Source organism: Balaenoptera borealis (genome assembly GCF_965194805.1).
Source record: "Balaenoptera borealis genome assembly, chromosome: 1".
NCBI classification, from domain to species: Eukaryota; Metazoa; Chordata; class Mammalia; order Artiodactyla; family Balaenopteridae; genus Balaenoptera; species Balaenoptera borealis.
In genome coordinates this window covers 47,081,035-47,108,496 of record NC_138860.1, presented here as the reverse complement: position 1 = coordinate 47,108,496, position 27,462 = coordinate 47,081,035, and the positions used below count along the sequence as shown (strand labels likewise).

General features: G+C 41.6%; 1 protein-coding gene across 4 annotated transcripts in view; it reads right to left on the bottom strand.

Moving 5' to 3' along the window:
* COLGALT2 (collagen beta(1-O)galactosyltransferase 2) overlaps positions 1 to 27,462 on the bottom strand; it is a 135,376-nt gene that overhangs the window by 13,201 nt on the left and 94,713 nt on the right. For all 4 annotated transcript variants that reach the window (XM_082401822.1, XM_082401821.1, XM_082401820.1 and 1 more), the window contains 4 exons: positions 22,484 to 22,560; positions 18,905 to 19,011; positions 1,899 to 2,031; positions 658 to 785 (listed from right to left, as the gene is read on the bottom strand). In XM_082401822.1, coding sequence (XP_082257948.1) covers positions 658 to 785; positions 1,899 to 2,031; positions 18,905 to 19,011; positions 22,484 to 22,560 — 445 coding nt within the window. The remainder of the gene's footprint in view (positions 1 to 657; positions 786 to 1,898; positions 2,032 to 18,904; positions 19,012 to 22,483; positions 22,561 to 27,462) is intronic.

The following is a 27,462-nucleotide window of genomic DNA, read 5'->3' as shown; positions in this document are numbered from 1 at the left end:
GTAAAAAGTGTCATCTTAGCATAAAAAGAAAAAGAGAGAGCAAGAGAGAGCTCAATTCCCAGAGGTAGCAGGCAACGAGCATTAACTAAATTGTCAGTTCGGAGCCAGTACTCCCTTGATGAGCCTGGTTTTTCTAAGACAGCCTCTGAGCCTCCACTAAGCCCGACTTCAGTGTTCTCCCTGTTTGCACAGCTTCCCTCCCCAACAGGAGCTCTCCCACTGACCTTCCAAACCTCCCACACCATCAGAGGCTACAGAGGAAACCTGTTCTCCTGGGAGATGAGGCTCAAGTGTGACACAGGAACCTTGCCCTTGAATGCGTCCTCCCTCTACATACTCCCTCCATGTACCACACTGGTTCATGAGTGGATTTCTGCTGTGTTTCCAGGTGAACACTCAGTCTGAAGGCCCCTGATCTGCAGGCAGACTCCAGGTCTCAGAATCTCCCAAAGTTTCTTTCTCACCCTGAAGAGCATAGAGATGCAAAATCCAATGGTTATCCTCTACTCACTTCTTGTTTCTGGGAACATTTATGGAGAGAAAACCAGGTAAATGGAAGCTTGAGCTGCATCTCCTATGAGCTGGGGCTCTCTGCCCCTTGGAAAGAACTGAAAGCCTCTCAGTACTCTTTAAACAGCTTGTCATCTTGTCACTCACATCAGTTCCCAATCCAGCTGGACTCGATCAATATCATCCATCAGCTTCATGAGCTTCTTCTTAAACTGATGTTCAAAACGCACATCATCCTCAATAACAAGACTCTTCTCCAGCTCTCGGTCAATTACCTGTAAAGGTCAGTGGGAAGATACCCTATGAAAAGTTGATACTTATTTATCTAATAAAAAATAGGTATCAAAAAGTCAAAAGTATAGTAGCACAACATGTAATAGCTCATAACTGGAATCTAAGCAAAAGTCCGTCAACAGTAAAATGGATAAATAAACTGTGGTGTATTTACAGCAATGAGTGTAAATGATCTACAGTTAAATGCAAAGTTATAGGTGAATCTCACAAATGTAATGTTGAGAGATTGAATGGAACCATATGGTGTGTACACATAATAAAAGGATAAATGTAGACAAAACTATTCTGTGCTGTTAGAAGTCAGGAGAGTGGTCACCCTTGGGAAACTGATGGCTAGGAAAAAATACAGAGAAGGGCTGTGCTTCTGGGGTGCTGGTAACCAGTTTCTTGATGTAGGTACTGGTTAACCTGGCTGTATTATTTAATTTGTGAAATGTCATTGGCCAGGATCTTATGATCTACATATTTTTTCCTATAAAATATAAGTTTATCTATAAAACAAAGTTTCTTGAATAAAAAAGATAGGCATAGACTGGATCATTAAAAGGGAGAAGGCCCTTTCAAGAGGACTTCTTTGGGGACTCTCTTTTCTTGTGGGAACTGACCCTTAACCAAGAACCCCACACTTCAATACCACCCCTATCAATGTCTGATCTGTAAGACGGGTTCAAGTCCTGGCTCTGCCCCTTCTTGCCTGAACAAGATAACTATTTTCTCTTGGGTAAAATGGGCCCATCTCTCCTAACCCATGTCACATGACTTCCGGGTGATTTCTTACACTGAGTCACTTAATAAATGATGATATGCTAGATAAACACAAGGCATTCCTACTAAGGTTGAGGATGCATCACTAGGAGTGTGGTCCCCAGAACGTGGGTGTCTTCCCCTATCATCATCCCAAGTGGCACCAAGGCTACCCTTCCTTGTTTGTCACTGGCCTTGTGTCAGAGGGAGACATAAAGCAATGACAGCTTCCAAGCACACTCCCAGAACAGTTCTGGGTTCACTTTATATGTGGCCCTAGTTCACCTACAAGGTCCCACTCTCCTTCCTCCTCATTAAAGAACTGCACATTGAAATGAAGCATTATTCACCTCTTTCCAGACAGAGTAGTGGCTAAGGAAGCAGCCAATTTCACCCCTAGTTAGAGGCCTGGAGGAGTAGGGATCTCGATATCCGGGCAGCATTTCAATATTCAGGGCCTTCAGCTGGCTTGTGTTGAGTGCCCTGCAAGACAGAACATGCCCAAAAATTAACAGGTTGAGAGGCCCCACCACAGAAGCCAGAAGGAAGAGTTCTGCATATTCCCCAGAGCCTTTTTGCACACTGAGAAGGACTCCTCATGTTTCCCATTATTCCTTAGGAGCTCCTCAGGGTTAATGTGTTGTGGTAGCATTATGAGCTTTGTGAAGACAAGAAAGGGTCTTATACTTTATATACCCCTCGCAATGCCCGACACAGTTTTTAAGTATCATCACTATTGACAACTTTGAAAAAGTATTTTCCTAATGAAGGAGAGTGGCTAATAGAAAGCTTAAATACTATTAAACACTGGAATGGATGAGGACAGGAAGGAATCAGAAGAGAAATTGTGTGCATGTGTACATCTTTCCTTTGGACCTAAAAAAAGGTTAAAGATAAAAATGCAGAGAGAATCCTGTAAGCAAGAGAGAAGTGACTCACTACATACAAAGTATTCTCAGTAAGATTAATAGCTGATTCTCATCAGAAACCGTGGAGGCCAGAAGGCAGAAGATTGATATATTCAAGTGCTGACTGAAAGAGACCATCAACCAAGAATTCTATATCTAGTCAAGCTAGCCTTCAAAAATGGAAAAATTAAGATATTCCCAGATAAACAAAAACAGTGTCACTAGTAGATATGCTCTACAAGAAATACTAAAGGGAATCCCTCAGGCTAACATGAAAGGAAACTAGAGAATAACTCAAATCCACATAAAGAAAGAAAAGCACTGGTAAATATAACTGCATAGGTATCAATAAATACAAATAATATAAGTGTTCTTTTGTTTATAACTTTTCCCCTTATCTGATTTAAATTATCACTGCACAAAGCAATAAGATATAAATAGGCCCTTATATTGTATAAAGAACATTATGTATAAATAATGTTAAAGAACATTATGTATAAAGAACATTATGTATAAAGGAATATTTGTGTAACAATAGAACAAAGGAGGGGGGAAGGAATGAAGCTATATAGTAGCTAAGTTTTTATATAGTATTGAAGTTAAGTTGGTATTTTTTTATTGAGGTATAGTTGATGTATAACATTAGTTTCAGGTGTACAACATAAGGATTCAATATTTTGTGTATTTTGTGAAATGATTCCATGATAAGTATAGTTAGTATTCATTACCACATAGCTACAAATTTTTCTTGTGATGAGAACTTAAGATTTATTCTCTTAGCAACTTTCAAGTATGCCATACAGTATTATTAACTGTAGTCACCACATTGTATACTATATCCCATGACTTATTTTATAAAAAAGTTTATACGTTTTACCCCTTCACCTATTTCATCCACCTCCCAGTCCCACCTGTGGCAATGAATCTGTTCTCTACGAGTTTTGTTTTGTGTGCTTTTAGATTCCACATATAAGTGATATCATATTTGTCTTTCTCTGACTTATTTCACTTAGCATAATGCCTTCAAGGTCCATCCATGATGTCACAAATGGCATGACTTCCTTCTTTTTCATGGCCAAATAATATTCCATTGTATATATACACACATATTTTCTTTATCCATTCATCCATTGTCAAACATTGTTACTTCCATGCCTTGGCTATTATAAATATTGCTGAAATGAACATGGGGGTGCATATATCTTTGAGTTAGTTTTTTAATTTCCTTTGGATAAATAGTGGAATTGCTGTATCACATGGTAGTTTTTTTTGAAGAACATCTGTTTTCCACAGTGGCTGCACCAATTTATTCCCAACAGTGAACAAGGGTTCCCTTTTCTCCACATCCTTCCCAATACTTGTTATTTCTTGTCTATTTGATAACAGACAGTCCAATAAGTGGGAGGGGAGAGCTCGTGGTTTTGATTTGCATTTCCCTGATGATGAGTGATGTTGCTCAACTTTTCATGTATCAATACTTGTTGGTTTTCTGTATGTGTTCTTTGGAAAAATCTCTATTCAGATACTCTTCCCATTTTTAAATCAGATTTTTTTTTGCTGTTGAGTTGTACAAGTTCTTTATATATTTTGAACGTTAAACCCTTATCAGATATATGATTTGCAAATATTTTCTCCCATTTGGTAGCCTGTCTCTTTATTTTGATGGTTTCCTCTGCTGTGCAGAAGCTTTTTAAGTTTGATACAGTCCCACTTAATTTTTTGTTGTTGTCACCTTTGCTTTTGGTGTCAAATCCAAAAAATCATCACCTAAGCCGGTGTCAAGGAGTTTATTCCCCCCTGTTTTCTTCTAGGAAGTTGGTATTAATGTGAACTAGATTGCTATAAATTAAGATGTTAATTGTAATCCTCAGGGCAATCACTGAGAAAATAACTAAAAATATATATAGGAAAAGAAACAAAGGAATTAAAATGTTAAAGTAGAAAATATCTTTTAAACATAAAAGAATGGACATTCTTATGCCTCATAAGAATGGAGGCATAGAGGAACAAATAAGACATAAGATGTATCGAAAAAAAATAGAAGACAGCAGGTGTAAATCCTACCTTATCAGTAATCACATTAAATGTGAGTGGATTAAACCCTGTAATCAAAGACAGAGCTTAGCAGAATGAGTTTTTAGAAAGACGATCCAACTATGTGCTATCTACAAGAGACAGACTTTAGATTCAAAGGCAAATAGGTCTAAAGTAAAAGGATAGAGAAAGATATACCATGTCAACAGCAACCACAAGAGAGCTGGAGGAACTATACTGCTGTAATATCTGACAAAAAAATTTAGACAAAATTACCAAAGGAGAATATTTTATAATGGTAAGAGTCAATCCATCAGGAAGACATAATTATAAATACATATGCATCTTACAATAGACCAAAAACATGAAACAAACTGACATAACTAAAAGGAGAAACAGAAAATTCAAAAATAGTGGGAGACTTTAATACCCCATTTTCAGTAATGTATAGAACTAGCCAGGAAACAGAACCAATTAGACCTAACATTTATAGAACACTCTACCCAGAAGCAGCAAAATACACATTCTTCAACTGTATGTGTAACATTCTCTAAGACCATATGTTAGACCATAAAGCCTCAGTACACTTAAAACTATGACTGAAATCATACAAAGTATGTTCCACAATCATGATGAAATTAAAAATTGATAGGAACTTGGAAAATTCAAATATGTGAAATTAAACAACACACTCCTTAACAGCCAATGAGTTAAAGAAACCACAGAGGAAATGAGAAAATATTTTGAGACAAATGAAAATGAAAACACAGTATACCAAGGCTTACAGGATGCACCTAATGCAGTACTTAGAGGGCTAGTTACAGCTACAAACGCCTGTGTTAAAAAAAAAAAAAAGGGGGGAGGAGAGAAGATGGCGGAAGAGTAAGACGCGGAGATCACCTTCCTTCCCACAGATACAGTAGAAATACATCTACACGTGGAACTGCTCCTACAGAACACCCACTGAACGCTGGCAGAAAACGTCAGACCTCCCAAAAGGCAAGAAACTCCCCCCGTACTTGGGTAGGGCAAAAGAAAAAAGAAATAACAGAGACAAAAGAATAGGGATGGCACCTGCACCAGTGGGAGGGAGCTGTGAAGGAGGAAAGATTTCCACGCACTAGGAGCCCCTTCGCGGGCAGAGACTGCGGGTGGCGGAGGGGGGGAAGCTTCGGAGCCACGGAGGAGAGCGCAGCCACAGGGGTGCGGAGGGCAAAGCGGAGAGATTCCCGCACTTCCCGCACGGAGGCTCGGCGCTGACCAGCACTCACCAGCCCGAGAGGCTTGTCTGCTCAGCCGCCGGGGCGGGCGGGGCTGGGAGCTGAGGCTCGGGCTTCGGTCGCAGGGAGAGGACTGGGGCTGGCTGCGTGAACACAGCCTGAAGGGGTTAGCGCACCACAGCTAGCCGGGAGGGAGTCCGGGAAAAAGTCTGCAGCTGCCGAAGAGGCAAGAGACTTTTTCTTCCCTGTTTCCTGGTGCGCGAGGAGAGGGGATTCAGAGCGCCGCCTAAACGAACTTCAGAGACGGGCGCGAGCCACAGCTAACAGCGCGGATCCCATAGCAACAGGGGCGCAGAGGGAAAAACGGAGAGACTCCCGCACAGAGGCTCGGCGCCAAGCAGCGCTCACCAGCCCGAGAGGCTTGTCTGCTCCCCCGCCGGGGCGGGCAGGGCTGGGAGCGGAGGCTCGGGCTTTGGTCGGATCGGATCGCAGGGAGAGGACTGGGGTTGGCGGCGTGAACACAGCCTGAAGGGGTTAGCGCACCACAGCTGGCTGGGAGGGAGACCGGGAAAAAGTCTGCAGCTGCCGAAGAGGCAAGAGACTTTTTCTTGCCTCTTTGTTTCGCGGCGCGCAAGGAGAGGGGATTCAGAGCGCCGCCTAAACGAACTCCAGAAACTGGCACGAGCCGCGGCTATCAGCGCGGACCCCAGAGACGGGCGTGAGACGCTGGGGCTGCTGCTGCCGCCTCCAAGAAGCCTGTGTGCGAGCACAGGTCACTCTCCACACCGCCCCTCCCGGGAGCCCGTGCAGCCCGCCACTGCCAGCGTCCCGTGATCCAGGGACAACATCCCCCGGGAGAACGCACTGCGCGCCTCAGGCTGCTGCAACGTCACACCGGCCTCTGACGCCGCAGGCTCGCCCCGCCTCCTCTGTACCCCTCCCTCCCCGCGGCCTGGGTGAGCCAGAGTCCCCGAAGCAGCTGCTCCTTTAACCCCGTCCTGTCTGGGCGGGGAACAGACGCCCTCAGGCGACCTACACGCAGAGGCGGGTCCAAATCCAAAGCTGATCCCCAGGAGCTGTGCGAACAGAGAAGAGGAGGGGAAATCTGTCCCAGCAGCCTCAGAAGAAGCGGATTAAAACTCCACAAACAACTTGATGTGCCTGCATCTGTTGAATACCTGAATAGACAACGAATCATCCCAAATTCAGGAGGTGGACTTTGGGAGCAGGATATATTAATTTTTCCCCTTTTCCTTTTTTTTTTTGTGAGTGTATATGTATATGCTTCTGGGGTAGATTTTGTCTGTATAGCTTTGCTTTACAATAGCTTTATTTTACTTCACTATATTATAGCTTCTTTCTTTCTTTTCTTTCTTTCTTTCTTTCTTTCTTTCTTTCTTTCCTTCCTTCCTTCCTTCCTTTCTTTCTTTCTTTCTATTTTTTCTCCCTTTTACTCTGAGCCGTGTGGACGAAAGGCTCTTGGTGCTTCAGCCAAGCATCAGGGCTGTACCTCGGAGGTGGGAGAGCCAACTTCAGGACACTGGTCCACAAGAGACCTCCCAGCTCCACGTAATACCAAACGGCAAAAATCTCTCAGAGATCTCCATCTCAACATCAAGACCCAGCATCACTCAATGACCAGCAAGCTACAGTGCTGAACACCCTATGCCAAACAACTAGCAAGACAGGAACACAGCCTCATCCATTAGCAGAGAGGCTGCCTAAAATCATAATAAGGCCACAGACACCCCAAAATACACCACCAGACGTGGACGTGCCCACCAGAAAGACAAGATCCAGCCTCATCCACCAGAGCTCAGGCACTAGTTCCCTCCACCAGGAAGCCTACACAACCCACTGAACCAACCTTAGCCACTGGGGACAGATACCAAAAACAATGGGAACTACAAACCTGCAACCTGTGATAAGGAGACCCCAAACACAGTAAGATAAGCAAAATGAGACGACAGAAAAACACACAGCAGATGAAGGAGCAGGGTGAAAACACACTAGACTTAACAAATGAAGAGGAAATAGGTAGTCTACCTGAAAAAGAATTCAGAATAATGATAGTAAGGATGATCCAAAATCTTGGAAATAGAATAGACAAAATGCAAGAAGCATTTAACAAGGACGTAGAAGAACTAAAGAGGAATCAAGCAATGATGAAAAACACAATAAATGAAATTAAAAATACTCTAGATGGGATCAATAGCAGAATAACTGAGGCAGAAGAACGGATAAGTGACCTGGAAGATAAAATGGTGGAAATAACTACTGCAGAGCAGGATAAAGAAAAAAGAATGAAAAGAACTGAGGACAGTCTCAGAGACCTCTGGGACAGCATTAAACGCACCAACATTCGAATTATAGGGGTCCCAGAAGAAGAAGAGAAAAAGAAAGGGACTGAGAAAATATTTGAAGAGATTACAGTTGAAAACTTCCCTAATATGGGAAAGGAAATAGTTAATCAAGTCCTGGAAGCACAGAGAGTCCCATACAGGATAAACCCAAGGAGAAACACGCCAAGACACATATTAATCAAACTGTCAAAAATTAAACATAAGGAAAACATATTAAAGGCAGCAAGGGAAAAAAAACAAATAACACACAAGGGAATCCCCATAAGGTTAACATCTGATCTTTCAGCAGAAACTCTGCAAGCCAGAAGGGAGTGGCAGGATATACTTAAAGTGATGAAGGAGAAGAACCTACAACCAAGATTACTCTACCCAGCAAGGATCTCATTCAGATGTGATGGAGAAATTAAAACCTTTACAGACAAGCAAAAGCTGAGAGAGTTCAGCACTACCAAACCAGCTTTACAACAAATGCTAAAGGAACTTCTCTAGGCAAGAAACACAAGAGAAGGAAAACACCTACAATAACAAACCCAAAACATTTAAGAAAATGGGAATAGGAACATACATATCGATAATTACCTTGAATGTAAAGGGATTAAATGCTCCCACCAAAAGACACAGGCTGGCTGAATGGATACAAAAACAAGACCCATATATATGCTGTCTACAAGAGACCCACTTCAGACCTAGAGACACATACAGACTGAAAGTGAGGGGATGGAAAAAGATATTCCATGCAAATGGAAATCAAAAGAAAGCTGGAGTAGCAATTCTCATATCAGACAAAATAGACTTTAAAATAAAGACTATTACAAGAGACAAAGAAGGACACTATATAATGATCAAGGGATCGATCCAAGAGGAAGGTATAACAATTGTAAATATTTATGCACCCAACATAGGAGCACCTCAATACATAAGGCAAGTACTAACAGCCATAAAAGGGGAAATCGACAGCAACACAATCATAGTAGGGGACTTTAACACCCCACTTTCACCAATGGACAGATCATCCAAAATGAAAATAAATAAGGAAACACAAGCTTTAAATGATACATTAAACAAGATGGACTTAATTGATATTTATAGGACATTCCACCCAAAAACAACAGAATACACATTTTTCTCAAGTGCTCATGGAACATTCTCCAGGATAGATCATATCTTGGGTCACAAATCAAACCTTGGTAAATTTAAGAAAATTGAAATCGTATCAAGTATCTTTTCCGACCACAACGCTATGAGACTAGATATCAATTACAGGAAAAGATCTGTAAAAAATACAAACACATGGAAGCTACACAATACACTACTTAATAACGAAGTGATCACTGAAGAAATCAAAGGGGAAATCAAAAAATACCTAGAAACAAATGACAATGGAGATACGACGACCCAAAACCTATGGGATGCAGCAAAAGCAGTGCTAATAGGGAAGTTTATAGCAATACAAGCCTACATCAAGAAACAGGAAACATCTCAAATAAACAACCTAACCTTGCACCTAAAGCAGTTAGAGAAAGAAGAACAAAAAAACCCCAAAGCCAGCAGAAGGAAAGAAATCATAAAGATCAGGTCAGAAATAAATGAAAAAGAAATGAAGGAAACAATAGCAAAAATCAATAAAACTAAAAGCTGGTTCTTTGAGAAGATAAACAAAATTGATAAACCATTAGCCAGACTCATCAAGAGAAAAAGGGAGAAGACTCAGATCAATAGAATTAGAAATGAAAAAGGAGAAATAACCACTGACACTGCAGAAATACAAAAGATCATGAGAGATTACTACAAGCAACTCTATGCCAATAAAATGGACAACCTGGAAGAAATGGACAGATTCTTAGAAATGCACAAACTGCCGAGACTGAACCAGGAAGAAATAGAAAATATGAACAGACCAATCACAAGCACTGAAATTGAAACTGTGATTAAAAACCTTCCAACAAACAAAAGCCCAGGACCAGATGGCTTCACAGGTGAATTCTATCAAACATTTAGAGAAGAGCTAACACCTATCCTTCTCAAACTCTTCCAAAATATTGCAGAGGGAGGAACACTCCCAAACTCATTCTACGAGGCCACCATCACCCTGATACCAAAACCAGACAAAGATGTCACAAAGAAAGAAAACTACAGGCCAATATCACTGATGAACATAGATGCAAAAATCCTCAACAAAATACTCGCAAACAGAATCCAACAGCACATTAAAAGGATCATACACCATGATCAAGTGGGGTTTATCCCAGGAATGCAAGGATTCTTCAATATACGCAAATCAATCAATGTGATACACCATATTAACAAATTGAAGGAGAAAAACCATATGATCATCTCAATAGATGCAGAGAAAGCTTTCGACAAAATTCAACACCCATTTATGATAAAAGCCCTGCAGAAAGTAGGCATAGAGGGAACTTTCCTCAACATAATAAAGACCATATATGACAAACCCACAGCCAACATTGTCCTCAATGGTGAAAAACTGAAACCATTTCCACTAAGATCAGGAACAAGACAAGGTTGCCCACTCTCACCACTATTATTCAACATAGTTTTGGAAGTCCTAGCCACAGCAATCAGAGAAGACAAAGAAATAAAAGGAATCCAAATCGGAAAAGAAGAAGTAAAGCTGTCACTATTTGCAGATGACATGATACTATACATAGAGAATCCTAAAGAGGCTACCAGAAAACTCCTAGAGCTAATCAATGAATTTGGTAAAGTAGCAGGATACAAAATTAATGCACAGAAATCGCTTGCATTTCTATACACTAATGACGAAAAATCTGAAAGTGAAATTAAGAAAACACTCCCGTTTACCATTGCAACAAAAAGAATAAGATATCTAGGAATAAACCTACCTAAGGAGACAAAAGACCTGTATGCAGAAAATTATAAGACACTGATGAAAGAAATTAAAGATGATACAAATAGATGGAGAGATATACCATGTTCCTGGATTGGAAGAATCAACATTGTGAAAATGACTCTACTACCCAAAGCAATCTACAGATTCAATGCAATTCCTATCAAACTACCACTGGCATTTTTCACAGAACTAGAACAAAAAATTTCACAATTTGTATGGAAACACAAAAGACCCCGAATAGCCAAAGCAATCTTGAGAACGAAAAATGGAGCTGGGGGAATCAGGCTCCCTGACTTCAGACTATACTACAAAGCTTCAGTAATCAAGACAGTTTGGTACTGGCACAAAAACAGAAATATAGACCAATGGAACAGGATAGAAAGCCCAGAGATAAACCCACACACATATGGTCACCTTATCTTTGATAAAGGAGGCAAGCATATACAGTGGAGAAAAGACAGCCTCTTCAATAAGTGGTGCTGGGAAAATTGGACAGGTACATGTAAAAGTATGAAATTAGAACACTCCCTGACACCATGCACAAAAATAAACTCCAAATGGATTAAAGACCTAAGTGTAAGGCCAGACACTATCAAACTCTTAGAGGAAAACATAGGCAGAACACTCTATGACATACATCACAGCAAGATTCTTTTTGACCCAGCTCCCAGAGAAATGGAAATAAGAACATAAATAAACAAATGGGACCTAATGAAACTTAAAAGCTTTTGCACAGCAAAGGAAACCATAAACAAGACCAAAAGACAACCCTTAGAATGGGAGAAAATATTTGCAAATGAAGCAACTGACAAAGGATTAATCTCCAAGATTTACAAGCAGCTCATGCAGCTCAATAACAAAAAAACGAACAACCCAATCCAAAAATGGGCAGAAGACCTAAATAGACATTTCTCCAAAGAAGATATACAGATGGCCTACAGACACATGAAAGAATGCTCAACATCATTAATCATTAGAGAAATGCAAATCAAAACTACAATGAGATATCATCTCACACCGGTCAGAATGGCCATCATCAAAAAATCTAGAAACAATAAATGCTGGAGAGGATGTGGAGGAAAGGGAACACTCTTGCACTGTTGGTGGGAATGTAAATTGATACAGCCACTATGGAGAACAGTATGGAGGTTCCTTAAAAAACTACAAATAGAACTACCATACGACCCAGCAATCCCACTACTGGGCATATACCCTGAGAAAACCATAGGTCAAAAAGTGTCATGTACCACAATGTTCATTGCAGCTCTATTTACAATAGCCAGGACCTGGAAGCAACCTAAATGTCCATCGACAGATGAATGGATAAAGAAGATGTGGCACATATATACAATGGAATATTACTCAGCCATAAAAAGAAATGAAATGGAGGTATTTGTAATGAGGTGGATGGAGTTAGAGTCTGTCATACAGAGTGAAGTAAGTCAGAAAGAGAAAAACAAATACAGTATGCTAACACATATATACGGAATCTAAGGAAAAAAAAAAAAGGCCATGAAGAACCTAGTGGCAAGACGGGAATAAAGACACAGACCTACTAGAGAATGGACTTGAGGATATGGGGAGGGGGTGGGGTGAGATGTGACAGGGTAAGAGAGTGTCATGGACATATATACACTACCAAATGTAAAATAGATAGCTAGTGGGAAGCAGCCGCATAGCACAGGGAGATCAGCTCGGTGCTTTGTGACCACCTAGAGGGGTGGGATGGGGAGGGTGGGAGGGAGGGAGATGCAAGAGGGAAGAGAAATGGGAACATATTGTATATGTATAACTGATTCACTTTGTTATAAAGCAGAAGCTAACACACTATTGTAAGGCAATTATACTTCAATAAAGATGTTTAAAAAAAAAAAAAAAACTCAAATAATCTGCTTTTCCATTTTAAGAAACTAGAAAAAGAGCAAAGTAAACCCAAACAAGCAAAAGGAAGGAAACAACGACTAAAGTGGAAATAAATGAAATAGAGAATAGAAAAATAGAGAAAAAACAAGACCAAAAGTTGGTTCTTTGGAAAGAGCAAAATTGATAATCCTTTAGCCAAATACAAGAGAGTAAACTCAAATTATTAAAATGAAGAAAGAAAGAGGGGGCAATCCCTACTGACCTTATGGAAGTAAAGAGGATAAGAAAATACTATGAACAATTATACACCAACAAATTAGATAACCTGGATAAAATGGACACATTGCTAGAAAGATACAAACTGACTCAAGAAATAGAAATTCTGAATATACCTATAACAAAGTAAAGAGGTTGAATTAGTAAAAAAAAAAAATGTCCCACAACACAGTCCAGGACCAGATGGCTTCACTAAAGAATTCTGCCAAACATTTAAAGAATTAACACCAATCTTTCATAAACTCTTACCAAAAACAGATGAGGGAGCACTTCCCAACTCATTCTATGAAGTATTATCCTGATACCAAAACCAGAAAAAGCCATAACAAGACTACAGACCAATATCCCTTATTAATATAAATAGAAAAGTCCTCAAGAAAATACAAGTAAACAGAATCCAGCATCACATAAAAGGCATTATACATCATGACAAGTGGGATTTATCCCAGAATTGCAAGGTTCGTTTAACATGTGAAAAAAAAGTCATGTGATGTTTGTCTGTTAATTATTAACAGACAAACATCACATGATTATCTCAATAGACATAAAACTTGACAAAAATCCAACTGTATATGGATTAAATGTTTATATTGCCTCCAAGTTCACATGTTGATATTATTAGGAGGTGGGGCCTTAGGTCATGAGGGTGCAATGCTCATAAATGAGATTAGTGCCCTTATAAGAAGAGACACAGAGCTTGCTTTCCCTCCTCTCTTTGCTGTATGAAGGCACAAGAGGATAGCCACCTACAAACCAGGAAGAGGTCTCTCACTGTAATCCAGCCATGCTGGCACCCTTCTCTGGGACTTCCCAGCCTCTGCAATTTCGAGAAATAAATGTTATCTGAGCCACCTGGTCTATGGTAACTTGTTACAGCAGTCCAAACTAAGACACCAACACCCTTCCATGATAAAAAACACACAACCCAATCAAGGCCATCTGTGAAAACTCCACAGCTAAGATTGTATTTAATGGTGAAAGACTGAATGCTTCTCCCTAATATCAGGAACAAGCCAAGGCTGTCCACTCTTATCACTTCTATCCAACATTGTACTTGAGGATCTAGCCAGGGTAATTTAATTGGGTAAACAAAATAAAACGATATTCAGGTTGGAAAAGAGGAAGTAACACTATCTACATTTGCAGATGACATAGCCTTGTATAGAGACAATCCAAAGGAATACACACACTGTTGGGCTGCACCTTGAAGGCCTTCAAGCCTCGTAATTGCCTGGTCTCAAGAAAGAAGGAAGAGCCCAGAGATAGCTACAGCAACACCAATGGTTTATTGGACAGGGGATCTTACAAGTTGAAACAAAAGGTCCTGAAGCAACACTCCACCATGTATGGCAGACAACAGGCAGGACACAGCAGCAATCTTCGCTACTTAGGAGACGAAAGAGGCTACCATTTATAGGGGGAATTGACATCAGGTGGGCTCATCAGTTACCAGGGAAACCAGCGGCTGGGGCAGGGGGCAAGTTACTGATTAAGCCCTATAATTAAGAGGATTGGATAGTCATGTGAGTGAAGCAGGCACTGGTCAAGCAGAGAATATACATAGAGCAAGAGAACAGCCATCTGGAGTGGTCTGACCATACACTGCACCCCTACATACCCTGCACGACCTTTACAGTCTTGGTCTGCCCCTCTTCTGAGATATCCCTGGGCTCAGGTATGTAGAGGTGCACTGCAAACAAGCACCACAAATGCAACACAAACAATAGCAGCTAAGGAGTACCAAGAGTAAGCCAGGGGCTTGGCTTGCAGGACAGGAAGAAGGTGAGAGTCTGCAGTCGTCCCCAACATGGTCACATTAACGAGGTCAGCTTTCTCTGGCATCTCACTGCAGACCCAGTAATCAGACTCAGTTTGCAGTAAGGCCACTGTTTTTGCCCAGTCCTCAAACAGATTCCCTGAACTCAGGCTAGGGATGGAATGTGATGTTTCAACAGGCACAATACAGGGGAGATTATGACCATTAAGCAAATTATAAGCAGTAGCAGCATTCCGAGATCATACCCCTGCCTGTGGTTTTTTGCCTGGCCTGCTGTACCATACGGCCTGTCCACCCTCAGTCCCCACAGCCCAGCTGCTGCTGAATTACAGAGAGATGGTATAACAACAGATCACAAGAATAATATAATGGTGTCTTTTTCCAGTAGGGCGTCCTGATTAATTACCTTAGTAGTCTCAGGTGAGGCCGGGTAGAAGCTAGGTGAAATCTTTCCAATCCTATTGCCCACAGGGCGGCAAATCCAAACCACCGGGGACTTACCTGCCAGTCCCAGGGCCATTTTTTAATGTGTTCCCCTGAGGGTAGATCCTGTGGAAGGGCAAAAGTGAGTTATTGTCCGGACCAATAGTTGGCAATGGTCCGTTGGTGGTCAGCAGCTGAACTTGGATGGTGTCGACTAGTTGCCTCAGGGTTAACATGGCGTAGGCACTGGGATGATAGTTCCTGGGATGTTCAGTTTTAGTTTGTAGGGCTTGAATTAGCCTCCTGGAAACTTGAGAGGGCAAGTTTCCCATCTCACTTGTTGTTTAAATAGTCCATTTATCCTTTCGATTAGCTTGGCAGCAGTGGGGTTGTAGGGCAGGTGGAAATGCCAGTGTATGTCACTTTTATCAGCCCATTTCTCAACTTCATGGCCGGTAAAGTGGGTTCCTTGGTCTCTATCGATGTCCATGGGGTTCCTGTATGTCGTGCACGGCTGCTCTAGATCCTGCAGAGTGGTTTTTTTTGTGTTGCTCCAGGACTCCGGTAGGCCTTTTGTAATGTCTTCCACCTGCTGTAACACGTTGTAGGCTAAACAAAGCGTTTGTATTCACTAGCTGTCCCTGTGCAGTCAGATGAGCCATGAGCATGGGGCTGATGCTTCTAAACTGGTCAGAGACTCTGAGGTTAACAGGACATCATCAATATAATGGAAGAGAAAGACATCGCTCATGGCGGTCAGTTGCCTCCAGTCTGGGGAAAGGAGCTGATCTCCATCTGTATCCTGTGGGACCTCTGACCTCGTCCCAATCTTCTTCCTCTCTTTCATCACTCTTGGTAGGATACCACACTTTGGGGTCCCGATTTGACCATCCAGGCTCTCCTGACAGCCCCCATTCATCAAGGACAGCAGCCACAGGGCCCCATGTGCTAGTGGACAGACACCTCAGGATCACCCCCACAACTTTTCATTACCTGTCCTTGGTTCCCAACATTTTGGTGCTCACAGGAGTTTCCTCAGCCTCCTGGCTAGCTCGACAATTGTTGAACTGCACCCCATAGGTCTGCAAGCTTTATAATTATTCAGCCTCGAGACCGAAGAAAGAGCCCAGACACAGCCACAGAGACATCAATGGTTTACTGGACAGGGGGAATCTTACAAGTCTGAAGCCAACAGTCCTGGAACGTCACTCCACTGTGTATGGCAGACAACAGGTAGGACACCACAGAAATCTCCACTACTCCAGGGAGAAGGAGTTTACCATTTATAGGGGGGAATTAACATCATGCTTTCTCATCAGTTACCAGGGAAACCAGCAGCTGGGGCAGGGGCAAACATGCAGGCAGTTACTGATTAAGCCCTATAATTAAGGGGATTGGATAGTCATGTGAGTGAAGCAGAGACTGGTAAAGCAGATGTACAAAGAGCAAGAGAAGAGCCATCTTGAATGGCCTGACCACTCACACACACACACACACACACACACACACAAACACTATTAGAACTAATAAATGAGTTCAGCAAGGTTGTAGGATATAAGATCAATATAAAAAAATCAACTGTATTTCTATGCACTTAGCAATTTGCAATCTAAAACTTAAATTAAGGAAACAATTCCACTTACCATAGCATCAAAAAGAGTAAAATACTTAAGAATAAATTTAACAAAATTAATGGAAGACTTGCACACTAAAAACTACAAAACATCAGAGAATTAAAGCTCTAAATAAAAGGAAAGATATCCCATGATCATGAATCAGAAGACTTCATATTGTTGAGACAGAAATTCTCCCCTCAATTGATCTACAGCTTCAATGCAATTCCTATTAAAATCCAAACTGTCTTTTTTTGTGTGGAAAATGATAAGCTAATGCTAAAATTCATATGGAAATCCAAGGGACCTAGAATAGCCTAAACAATCTTGAAAAAGAATAACAAAGTTGAAGGACTCATACTTCCTTACATAAGAAGCTACTGTGAGGCATAGGGACTGGTGTACACATCAATGGAACAGAATTGAGAATCCAGCAATAAACCCTTATATTTAGAGTTAATTATTTTTTGACAAGGTTGCCAAGACAATTCAGTAAATGAAAGAATAGTCTTTTAACAAATGGTGCAGGGACAACTAGATAACCATGTACAGAAGAATGAATTGGACCCCTACCTCACACCATATAAAAAACTAACTCAAAATATATCAAAGATCTAATGTGTAAGAGATACATATAAAAGATAAAACTATAAAACTCTTAGAAGAAAACACAGAACCAAGTCTTTGTGGCTTTGGATTTGGCAATGGAGTCTTAGATACGACACCAAAAGCACAAGCAACAACAAAAATATAAACTGGACTTCATCAAATTAAAAACTTTTGTGTTTCAATGGACACCATCATGAAAGTGAAAAGATGACATAAAATGGGAGAAAATATTTGCAAATTATATATCTGACAAGAGGCTTGTATCCAGAGTGTATAAAGAACTCTCACAATTCAACTAGTTTTCCTTGGTCCGTGTGGCCTATGAAGGAGATGGGGGCTATTAGAGGTATTTGAAACAGTGGTTCCCAAACTCTAGTGCATCCAAGAATAGGGTTGCCAGATTTAGCAAGTAAAACACAGAATGTCCAGTCAAATTTATATTTCGGATAAACAGTAATTTTTTAGTATAAATAAGACCCATGCAATGTTTGAGACAAATTTAACTGGGTATCCTGTATTTTATGTGGCAACCTTACCAAACAATCACCTTGAGACTTCTTAAATGAAGATTCCCTACAGATCATAATTCAGCGGCTCTGGGACTCAGGAAGCTGCCCTCTTAACCAGCCCCTAGGGACTCTGACATGGGTGTCCAGGCCACACTTTGAGAAACACTGATGAGATTCTCTAAAGGAGTCACAAAAACTTCCACAACAGCTTCTAGTCATACTCTTTAGAGCCATTCATATTCCAAATTCATATATAACATGGTATTGCAGGTTTTGCAAATATCTATGCCTTGAAATAACAGTGTCAAATAAAAAAGCAAAGCAAAGCAAAACAGAACAACAACATCAATAACAAAAACCCTTGAAGGAATCTAACCAGGTACCCTATGTGACTTTCCTGCCATGTTCCTGGGAAAAGTGATCAGCCCAGGCAGACTGTGGCAAGCATCTCATGCAACAGGAGACACAGACTGTTATGCATTTTTTCCATTTACTTTCTTCAGGTCACCCAAGGTTAGACGCTTTGCTCTAAATCAAGCTCTGAATGCAACTCTGATCGCATTCCTTCCAATGCACTACGGGGCTGGAAACCACCACAGCCACTGGAAGAACCCCCAGGGACAGTGGAAAATCACGTCCAGTGCAAACCTTCAGCATAATGAAGACCAGAGAGCACTGGATGGTGAGTGGATTTCTGCTCTACTCAGTGAAATTAACATATATAAGCTACTATGAGTCATAAAGTTTTCCCAAAGTAGGCTGCATTGTGAAGACGTGTCTATCTTGCAATGAGTGCAGATTCCTCCCACCAAGACTAAACCTCTGTCAGAGAGGGTGCATCCCCACTCCAACCACATCTGCAAGGGCTCGAGGAAAAAACCCAACTCACTTTCCATCCACAGCCTCGACAATCTTGACCTCAATCTCCTGCTCGTACAGGGTACGTAACATCCGGTCCCGCCTGTCCTTTCTGCGCTTCAGGTTTATCATGAAAATCTAATGCAGGAAGAAAAAAGGAAAAGAAACACAGATTATTCAACTCTTTTTCTAGGCTATTTGAAAAGTAAAGTAAATGTAATGAACAAAGTTTTGGAATAAGGAGTGGAAAAGACAGGGAAAACTGTGGTGAAGATTTGTTTATATTTCATATCAGGTCAAAAAGTTATTCTTCAGGAGGCCAAAGGTAAATCAAACCTAAAACATATGAGATGAAGGGGTAGGAAGAAGTTTGGCAAATAGTTAGATTTATCAGCAGACATAAGTTTACTAAGTGTTTGCCTTGGACCAGTTCCTATGCGTCAGTTTCATCATCTGTAAAACTGAGATAATACTGGTCCTGTCACCTGGGTACAAAATATTAGCTATTCTTATTATTTATATCCACTGTAGAAAAATTTAAAGTCATTCAAAGAATAAGAAGAATCTAGTCTTAACAAATTCCTTTTCTTTCCAAAGGTTCCAAATTGAATTACCAAGCTCTTAATTTGAGTAGCTTCTTTACCAGAAGTTTTCAACTCCCTTAGAATTTTTCTGAAAGAAGTAGAGAGAGAAAGGGTCCTGCACTTGGTGGTAGCCCTTTGGGAAAAGGCATCATTTCCACATCACGTGGATCTGAGGGAAACCTTATAGAGGGGACACATACTGGTCCATGAAGTCCCAAAAATGTGCATTCAGATTGTCCCGCATGAGGACTGGGTCTTCCTGCAGCCCCTCACCTTAGCTCCTAAATTCCCAATGACTGCACTAAACACACACATATCCTGAGGCTACTACAGGGAGTTACACAGATAATGAGGCTGGCCTGATTATTCCCAGATTTAAGGAGCCATAGAAGTATCCAAAGGCTCATGAATGTTATTACAGATATCTATGTGCTTTACTAAGGTTCTTTTCTACGAGCAGTAATAAACTCTCTTTGTACATTAAACTAGTCCTGCAAGAGAGGGAGACTTCAGCTACCAGTAAGAAATACTGAATAGCATGGGAAAGGAGAACCCTCCAGGAATAAGCTGGATGACATTGGCTTCACCCTAACGACCCATCTAGATGACTTTGAGGAAGACGTTTAATGTTCCAGGGTCCAGTTCCCTTGTTTGTAAAAAAGAGGGAGTTGAACAACCTCACCTCTCAAGACCAGTACAGATTAAAATGTCTATGATATGTCATTTATGATAAAGTTTGCTTTATGCTGTCTAGAATAAGGAAGAAACTATGTCTTATAAGCAGGCTGGAGTTCAGACTTTACTGGGGGTTAAGCTGTGGTTCACACAGTCGTTCTGAATGTAATCATCGAGATGCTGTATGTTTTACCGGATCAAAAGCTAAATGAACTAAAATTTCAACTCTTCCTTATGAAATATTCTCACTTCTATCCATTTATACAGCTCTGGGCACAGAACTGATGGGGGGAGCAAGATGTCCTCTTTGAAGAAATCATTCATCTGAATCAGAGCAAAGTGGATTAGGTACGTCATGATTTCATTACCTCCGTTGTTTATCTAACCGGGCAATTATTTTTTAAAAAACAATTTCTGTGGTGACTGTATTTGCCTTGTTACCTGGGATTTTAAAACTTAATGAGTCATGTTCATTTATATTTCATTTTCTTCCTGTTTAGAATCATACTGTGATGGGCCATGTTCAATCTCCCAATTTTAAGGCTATGGAAAGGAATGGGCATTTCCTCATGTGTTCACATGGAGCTACCTGAGGTCACTCCAGGAGAGAAAAACAAAACAAAAAACAAAAAATTAACAGAAATACAACAAAAAGTCCCCTCAGATCCAAGACCTTTAGTCTGGGAAGACTTTAGTAAATAACAACCCTGTCCCAGTTCCTGCCAGGACAAGTGCAATAAAAATTGCAGCCATGAAGGAAAAACACAGACGGCTTGCTCATACTTAGTGAATAGTAAACAAACAAAAAGCCACACCGCCGAATGCAGCCCAGACACCACCAACAAGGTCACAGAGTACTGGGAAGGTTGAAAAGGCCCCTGAAAATCCCTTTTTCCACTATCCTATCTCTGTTCCAAACAGAGAGATGACTACCAGGGTTCAGGAGAGTAGAGTCCCCGTATCTGCATCCTTTACAGAGTTGGCCTTTTCCAGAAGGCTTCTAAGAGTGACCCAGTCCTTCCAAATGGAAGACCAGCGCTAGAAGATCCTGCTTTTGTCCCATTGTATCTGCTCTGATTTGATCCTCATTGGAATGTGTTTATAAAGGGAAAAATGAATATATGTAAAGACCCTTGGGTTCTTTTACCTGGAGACCTGAGAGCTGGTGAGAGCTGCAGGGAAGGAAAGCTGTAGTAATATGTGGAAGTGGGTTCAGTGCCTGGGGTGGTCCAACTTTTCTGCAGCCCTGATTGTTTATAGAACTTTGTACACTTTAGTCTAATTCTTCTCTACCACACTTAAAATCATCTTGTCTCATCCTGCCCTCTGTGGAAATAGCATAATAGCTGCTAATTCCTTTCCACTTAATATTCATGAAATATTCCTTTCCATTCCTAAAGTCTGCCTGCAAATAAATTTTATAGAATAAATCCCAATTTCCAGTTCCAGCAGCAATTTAAGATGGCTGTACTTTGGGGACCTGTATGACATAGTACAGGGGGATAAACAAGGCATTTTCTTTCAATTAATCAGTGGCAATGAGCATGTAGCACAAAGCTTATCTTATAACATATCCAAAATTCACAGAAAAGTTCTATCTCAGTTTGTGGATTCCTGAGGCACTGTCCTAGCTTCTAGACCACCAAGCTCCATAACTGATCAGCAGTTATGTGACATGAGGGACCCATGAAGGATTCGGTGACTTGGAGTCACAATTCTGGTCCCACCAAGTATCTGCTGTGCATATTACTAAGACAGCCATCTCTTTATATTTCTGCTTCATTCTTTATACAATTGAAACTTAATGATAAATATGACTCTCAGAGCACTATTATGAAGTTCTTGCCTGCCGAAAGGGAGAATTTTAGAATAGGTTTCTTTTTTCACTTTTTCTTTGTCCTCTAAACTCTGCCCTCCAATCTTTTCCCATGGAAAAACAGCAGAGAGAAAATAAAGCAAAGAATGTTCCAGAATGGTTTCCACTTACTCAGAATAAAGTTAAAGTCCTCCAATATCTAAAATATATATCTTCTTTACCTTACCCTTGAATCTTGATAAAATATGGCAATATCTGCTCCTAGAAAATATCACTTTCATGACTAAATAGTAACGCTTTTCTGACTCAATCATTAATTTACTTTTACCATGATGCTCCTTTTTTAAGATAAGTGAACTGAGGCACAACAAAAACTGAGAACCTTTTCCAAGACCTTGGTTTCTTTTCAGCAGCCAAGCTGGTCTGGCTGGCTCCCAGACGTGTGATCAGGCTTGTGTTGTGATACAAACATATTAAGCATGATGTACACATGTGCACAGGTGCACGTGCACACACACACAGACACCTTTCCTACCTCATCGAATCCCATCTTGTCTGGATATTTAGGGACAACTGAGACGAACTGGGAAGGTTCCATTGGAGGATGGTCAACTGGAAGACACGAGAAACACACAGAGTGCTTTGTTAGTGAGAGGCTCAGAGAACAGCATTCCAACCACAGGCCTGACCTCTAGAAACACAGCCTGCATGTTCAGGGCAGGGGATAACTGCTCAGCAGTTTTCTAGGACTGAGTGGCTATATAAGAACCCCAGATGGTCACAACGCTGGTTTTGAGAGCACCTGTTTATATGCAGACTGCAGTATTTGCTCCATTTCCCTCAAGACCTATTTTAAGAGCATTGGAAAGGTAGTCTAGGGTAATGATTTAGGGTGAGGGCTCTAAAGTCAGATGACCTGGGTCCAAACTTTGGTCTGTAAAGGTCTGGAGCAGATAGGTGACCTCTCTAAGCCTGTTTCTTTGTGTGTAAAATCAGGATAATAAAAGTGTATCTCTTAGAGTGTTATAAAATTTAAATGAGACCTACATGCAAAGCACTAGCCACAGTAAATTAACACAGTAAATGCTCAATAACTCCTAGCTACTACTCACAGTGGCCCATGATGAAAGAGCTCAGAAATAGGCTGGACTTTTTTCTAAAGAATACTTTTTTTCTATATGTTTAAGATCATAAAACTCTGGGACTATTTTATTTTAAAATCCCATCCAGGCAGGTTTAGCTACAGGTACTCAAAGGTCCTTTATTTTAACGCAAACTCACCTCCAAGGCCCAGCCCACATCCCAGAACTCGGTACAGGGCTAACAAGGAAGTTTCCAGATGGGAGGGGTGTTGCATCTCAAGTAATAAAAGTTTTATTTATTTCATACTCTAAAAAAGCTTTCTCTATAAACTATATATTTTAAAGGTTGGAAGTAATGTTGATTAAAGAACCTGAGAAGGTCTTGAAAATTTTTAGTATTTCACAAACTCAAAGTACTCACTTGGTTTTCCTTGAAGACATAATACAAGGAAAATGTTAAGTGAGAGCTGGTAACTGGGTTGTTTGAAGAACTATAGTTGATGGCCATTGCTACTGTTCACCGGTATCCGTTCCCCTCTATTTCAGGCATATGAGAGGGGCTTTTCCACCTTCAGGTTAGTCATGGCCACATGAGTTGCTGCCACTCAACTCTCCAAACCCTCCTCCCACCCCTGCCCCAGCCCCACCTCAGTGATCTTAGCAGCCTATGTTGAAATGGAGAAGCCAAAAATTTGAAGCAGCCTAGAATGATGTGCCAACATGTGGAGGACAGCTGCCCAGGAAAGATACGAGGACCACTGTAGACTTTGCATAACAAGAAACGAGCCATTGTTCTATGAAGCCAACGAGATTTCAGCATTCTTTGATATTCCAGCATAACATCACCTGTCCTGATTGAGATCCTGTCCAAAGGGTATTATTTGTTTAACTTACCCTCCACTGGTATATTAAAGAGAAACCACGACATCCAGTTTCACTTATGATCAAATGATGTGAAACCGTAGAAAGTAGTGAAACAGGTTTCCTAAGCCAAACACAAGAGTTGGTCTTATTAGTTCAATCCTGACCCTAACCGTCACATTTCTATGAGTACACAGTGCGTGTGTTTCTGTTTCCCTCAGCACCCAGAATATTTTGGTCCTCCCTGCTCCACCCCACTCCATTAATTTCTTTTAAAATTAACAAATGGTGATTGTGGGGTCACCATGTACAGCGTTAGGTTTTTATGAGAAAAAAATCTTAACATACCAACTCCTTCCTGTTCATGTTGTTTGAAGAGCTGTCTGGCCCTCTCTCATCGGGCCTTAGACTTGGGAGGGGGTATATTTCGGGTTATCCTTTCCACCCTGTTGGTCTCTGTTTGGCACTCACATGGGCTGCCTGGCTTTAACGGTTCAGCCAAAGAGTCTGCTTTTAGCCACTGTGCTTCCATCAAACATGGGTAGTCATTATGTTCACAGGACAAGTATCCCCCCAAAAGCCACAAGTGGCTAGTCCTGAAAACCACCGTTGAGCAGAAATATGAGACACAGGCCTGGGTTTTGTCGCTGAAGGTAGAGCTAAGCCATAGGGAAAAACAGGAGATGATATGAATTAGACTTAAGAAGCTTACTATGTGGAGAGAAGGGATGCATCTTTGCTGACATCAGACTTGAAGATTAGGTACATCCCAGCTTTTGTTTGGGATCATTTCTGACTCTATCATTCATAATTAATTCAGTTCCTCTTTGAATTCCTCTCCATACATGTCCCTCACTGTACCACCAATTGGGATGTGCTTCATTGGCTCCAGGATAGTTTCAAGATCTAGGAATAATAATAACTGTTGGTATAGAGATCTTACTACTCACTGCACTCTGGGCTACACTCATGATATATGTAATTACATTTATTTAATCTTCATAACATGTACCACAGGATAGGTCTGAGTATCTCTATTTTTACAGATAAGGAAACAAAGACTTAAATAACATGCCCAAGATCACAGAGCTCATAGAGCTGGTATTTGAACCTAGGTCTGACTCCTGCACCTGAACCCTTAACCCACACTCTCCTCTGCCCCCAAAGCTAGACCTTGGTAGCCATTAGCATCAAGTTGGCCTTGGGCAACTGGGCTGGGTTCACAGTAGCTCAGTTAGGTAAGTCCTCGCTCCTTTGTTGCTCTTTCTGTGGTCTACACTGGAGCACACACCATCCAGTGTACAATGTACCAGCCCAGTCATGCCCAGAAATACATTTGAGAGATTGTGCTTGGAGCGAATCCTAACACTTGTCTATAGTTTCTCCTGGACTTCTTCCATGGCTGCAGCTACCACCCTAGCTCAGGTCCTCCCTCACTCACATGCTTGGGCCATTTTAATATTTTTCAAACACTTGCATGCTCTTCGTCTTGCCTCATTATAACTGATTATGCACACTGTTGCCAAAATAATCTTCCTTAGGCACAGCTCTATTCTTGACCATAACAGTCACACTTAAGTGTTTTACAATTTGTTAACTGATTTCATAAACACCATGTCATTTTATCTTCACTTTTATTTTTTTTGGGGGGGGTGGTATTATTTGTTTTTATAGATATAGAAATTGAGACCAACCCAGATGTAGTCTTGCCAAGGTCAAATAGTGAGTGATTGGCAGAGCTGGAACTCAGTTTTAGATCTTCTGACTTCAGATCCAATATTCCTAATAAACGTTACATGACATTCTGTTGTCTCAAAATGTCATTACTGAGAAGAGGTACCTAAGATTTCCCATTGCCTCATGCTCTGATTTGCACAACAAATATCCTCATGCCTCACAACCCATTTACTACTATCACCTTTACAAGATCTAGCCTCCTGTCATTCATCTCCCAATTTTCCATACAGCTCCTAATGTACAAATGAGCAAGTACATGAAGAGTGCTTTTAAAAGTGTTAGCCAGTGCCGCTGCGCCAGCCGCCATAGGAGCCTCAGCCGGAACTTGGAGAGGTCTTTTTTCCTCACCTGGAGGGAAGTGGAAGTGCCTTGGCTCCAATTTCCCCACTTTTGTACACTGACCATGTACTATATACCAGAAATATTACATGGGTCCTGAAGATGTAAACATAGGTAAATAAACATAAAAGAATCATTTCAGACAGGAGGACCTTCAAGATGGCAGAGGAGTAAGACGTGGAGATCACCTTCCTCCCCACAAATACATGAAAACTACATCTACATATGAAACAACTCCTAGAGAACACCTACTGAACGCTGGCAGAAGACCTCAGACCTCCCAAAAGGCAAGAAACTCCCCACATACCTGGGTAGGGCAAAAGAAAAAAGGAAAAACAGAGACAAAAGAATAGGGATGGGACCTGAACCTCTAGGAGGGAGCTGTGAAGGAGGAACAGTTTCTATGCACTAGGAAGCCCCTTCACTGGCAGAGATGGGGCGTGGTTGGGGGGAAGCTTCGGAGCCACGGAGGAGAGCGCAGCCACAGGGGTGCAGAGGGCAAAGCAGAGAGATTCCCGCACAGAGGATCGGTGCCAACTAGCACTCACCAGCCTGAGAGGCTTGTCTGCTCACCCGCCGGGACGGGTGGGGGCTGGGAGCTGAGGCTCGGGCTTCAGTCGGATCGCAGGGAGAGGACTGGGGTTGGCGGTGTGAACACAGCCTGAAGGGGTTAGTGCACCACGGCTAGCCGGGAGGGAGTCTGGGGAAAAGTATGGAACTGCCTAAGAGGAAAGAGACCATTGTTTCGGGGTGCATGAGGAGCAGGGATTCAGAACACTGCCTACACAAGCTCCAGAGATGGGCGCGAGCCACAGCTATCAGCGCGGACCCCAGAGACAGTCATGAAATGCTAAGGCTGCTGCTGCAGCCACCAAGAAGCCTGTGAGCAAGCACAGGTCACTATCCACACCTCCCCTCCCAGGAGCCTGTGCAGCCCGCCACTGCCAGGGTCCCGTGATCCAGGGACAACTTCCCTGGGAGAACGCATGGCATGCCACAGGCTGTTGCAACATCATGTTGGTCTCTGCCGCCGCAGGCTTGCCCCACATTCCGTACCCCTCCCTCCCCTTGGCCTGAGTGAGCCAGAGCCCCCTAATCAGCTGCTACTTTAACCCCATCCTTTCTGAGCGAAGAACAGATGCCCTCAGGTGACCTACATGCAGAGGCAGGGCCAGATCCAAAGCTGAACCCCAGGAGCTGTGTGAACAAAGAAGAGAAATTTCTCGGTGCAGCCTCAGAAGCAGCAGATTAAATCTCCACAATCAACTTGATGTACCCTGAATCGCTGGAATACCTGAATAGAAAACGAATCATCCCAAAATTGAGGTGGTGGACTTTGGGAGCAACTGTAGACTTGGGGTTTGCTTTCTGCATCTAATTTGTTTCTGGTTTTATGTTTATCTTAGTTTAGTATTTAGAGCTTATTATCATTGGTAGATTTGTTTATTGATTTGGTTGCTCTCTTCCTTTTTTTAATATTTTTTTTCCTTTTTCT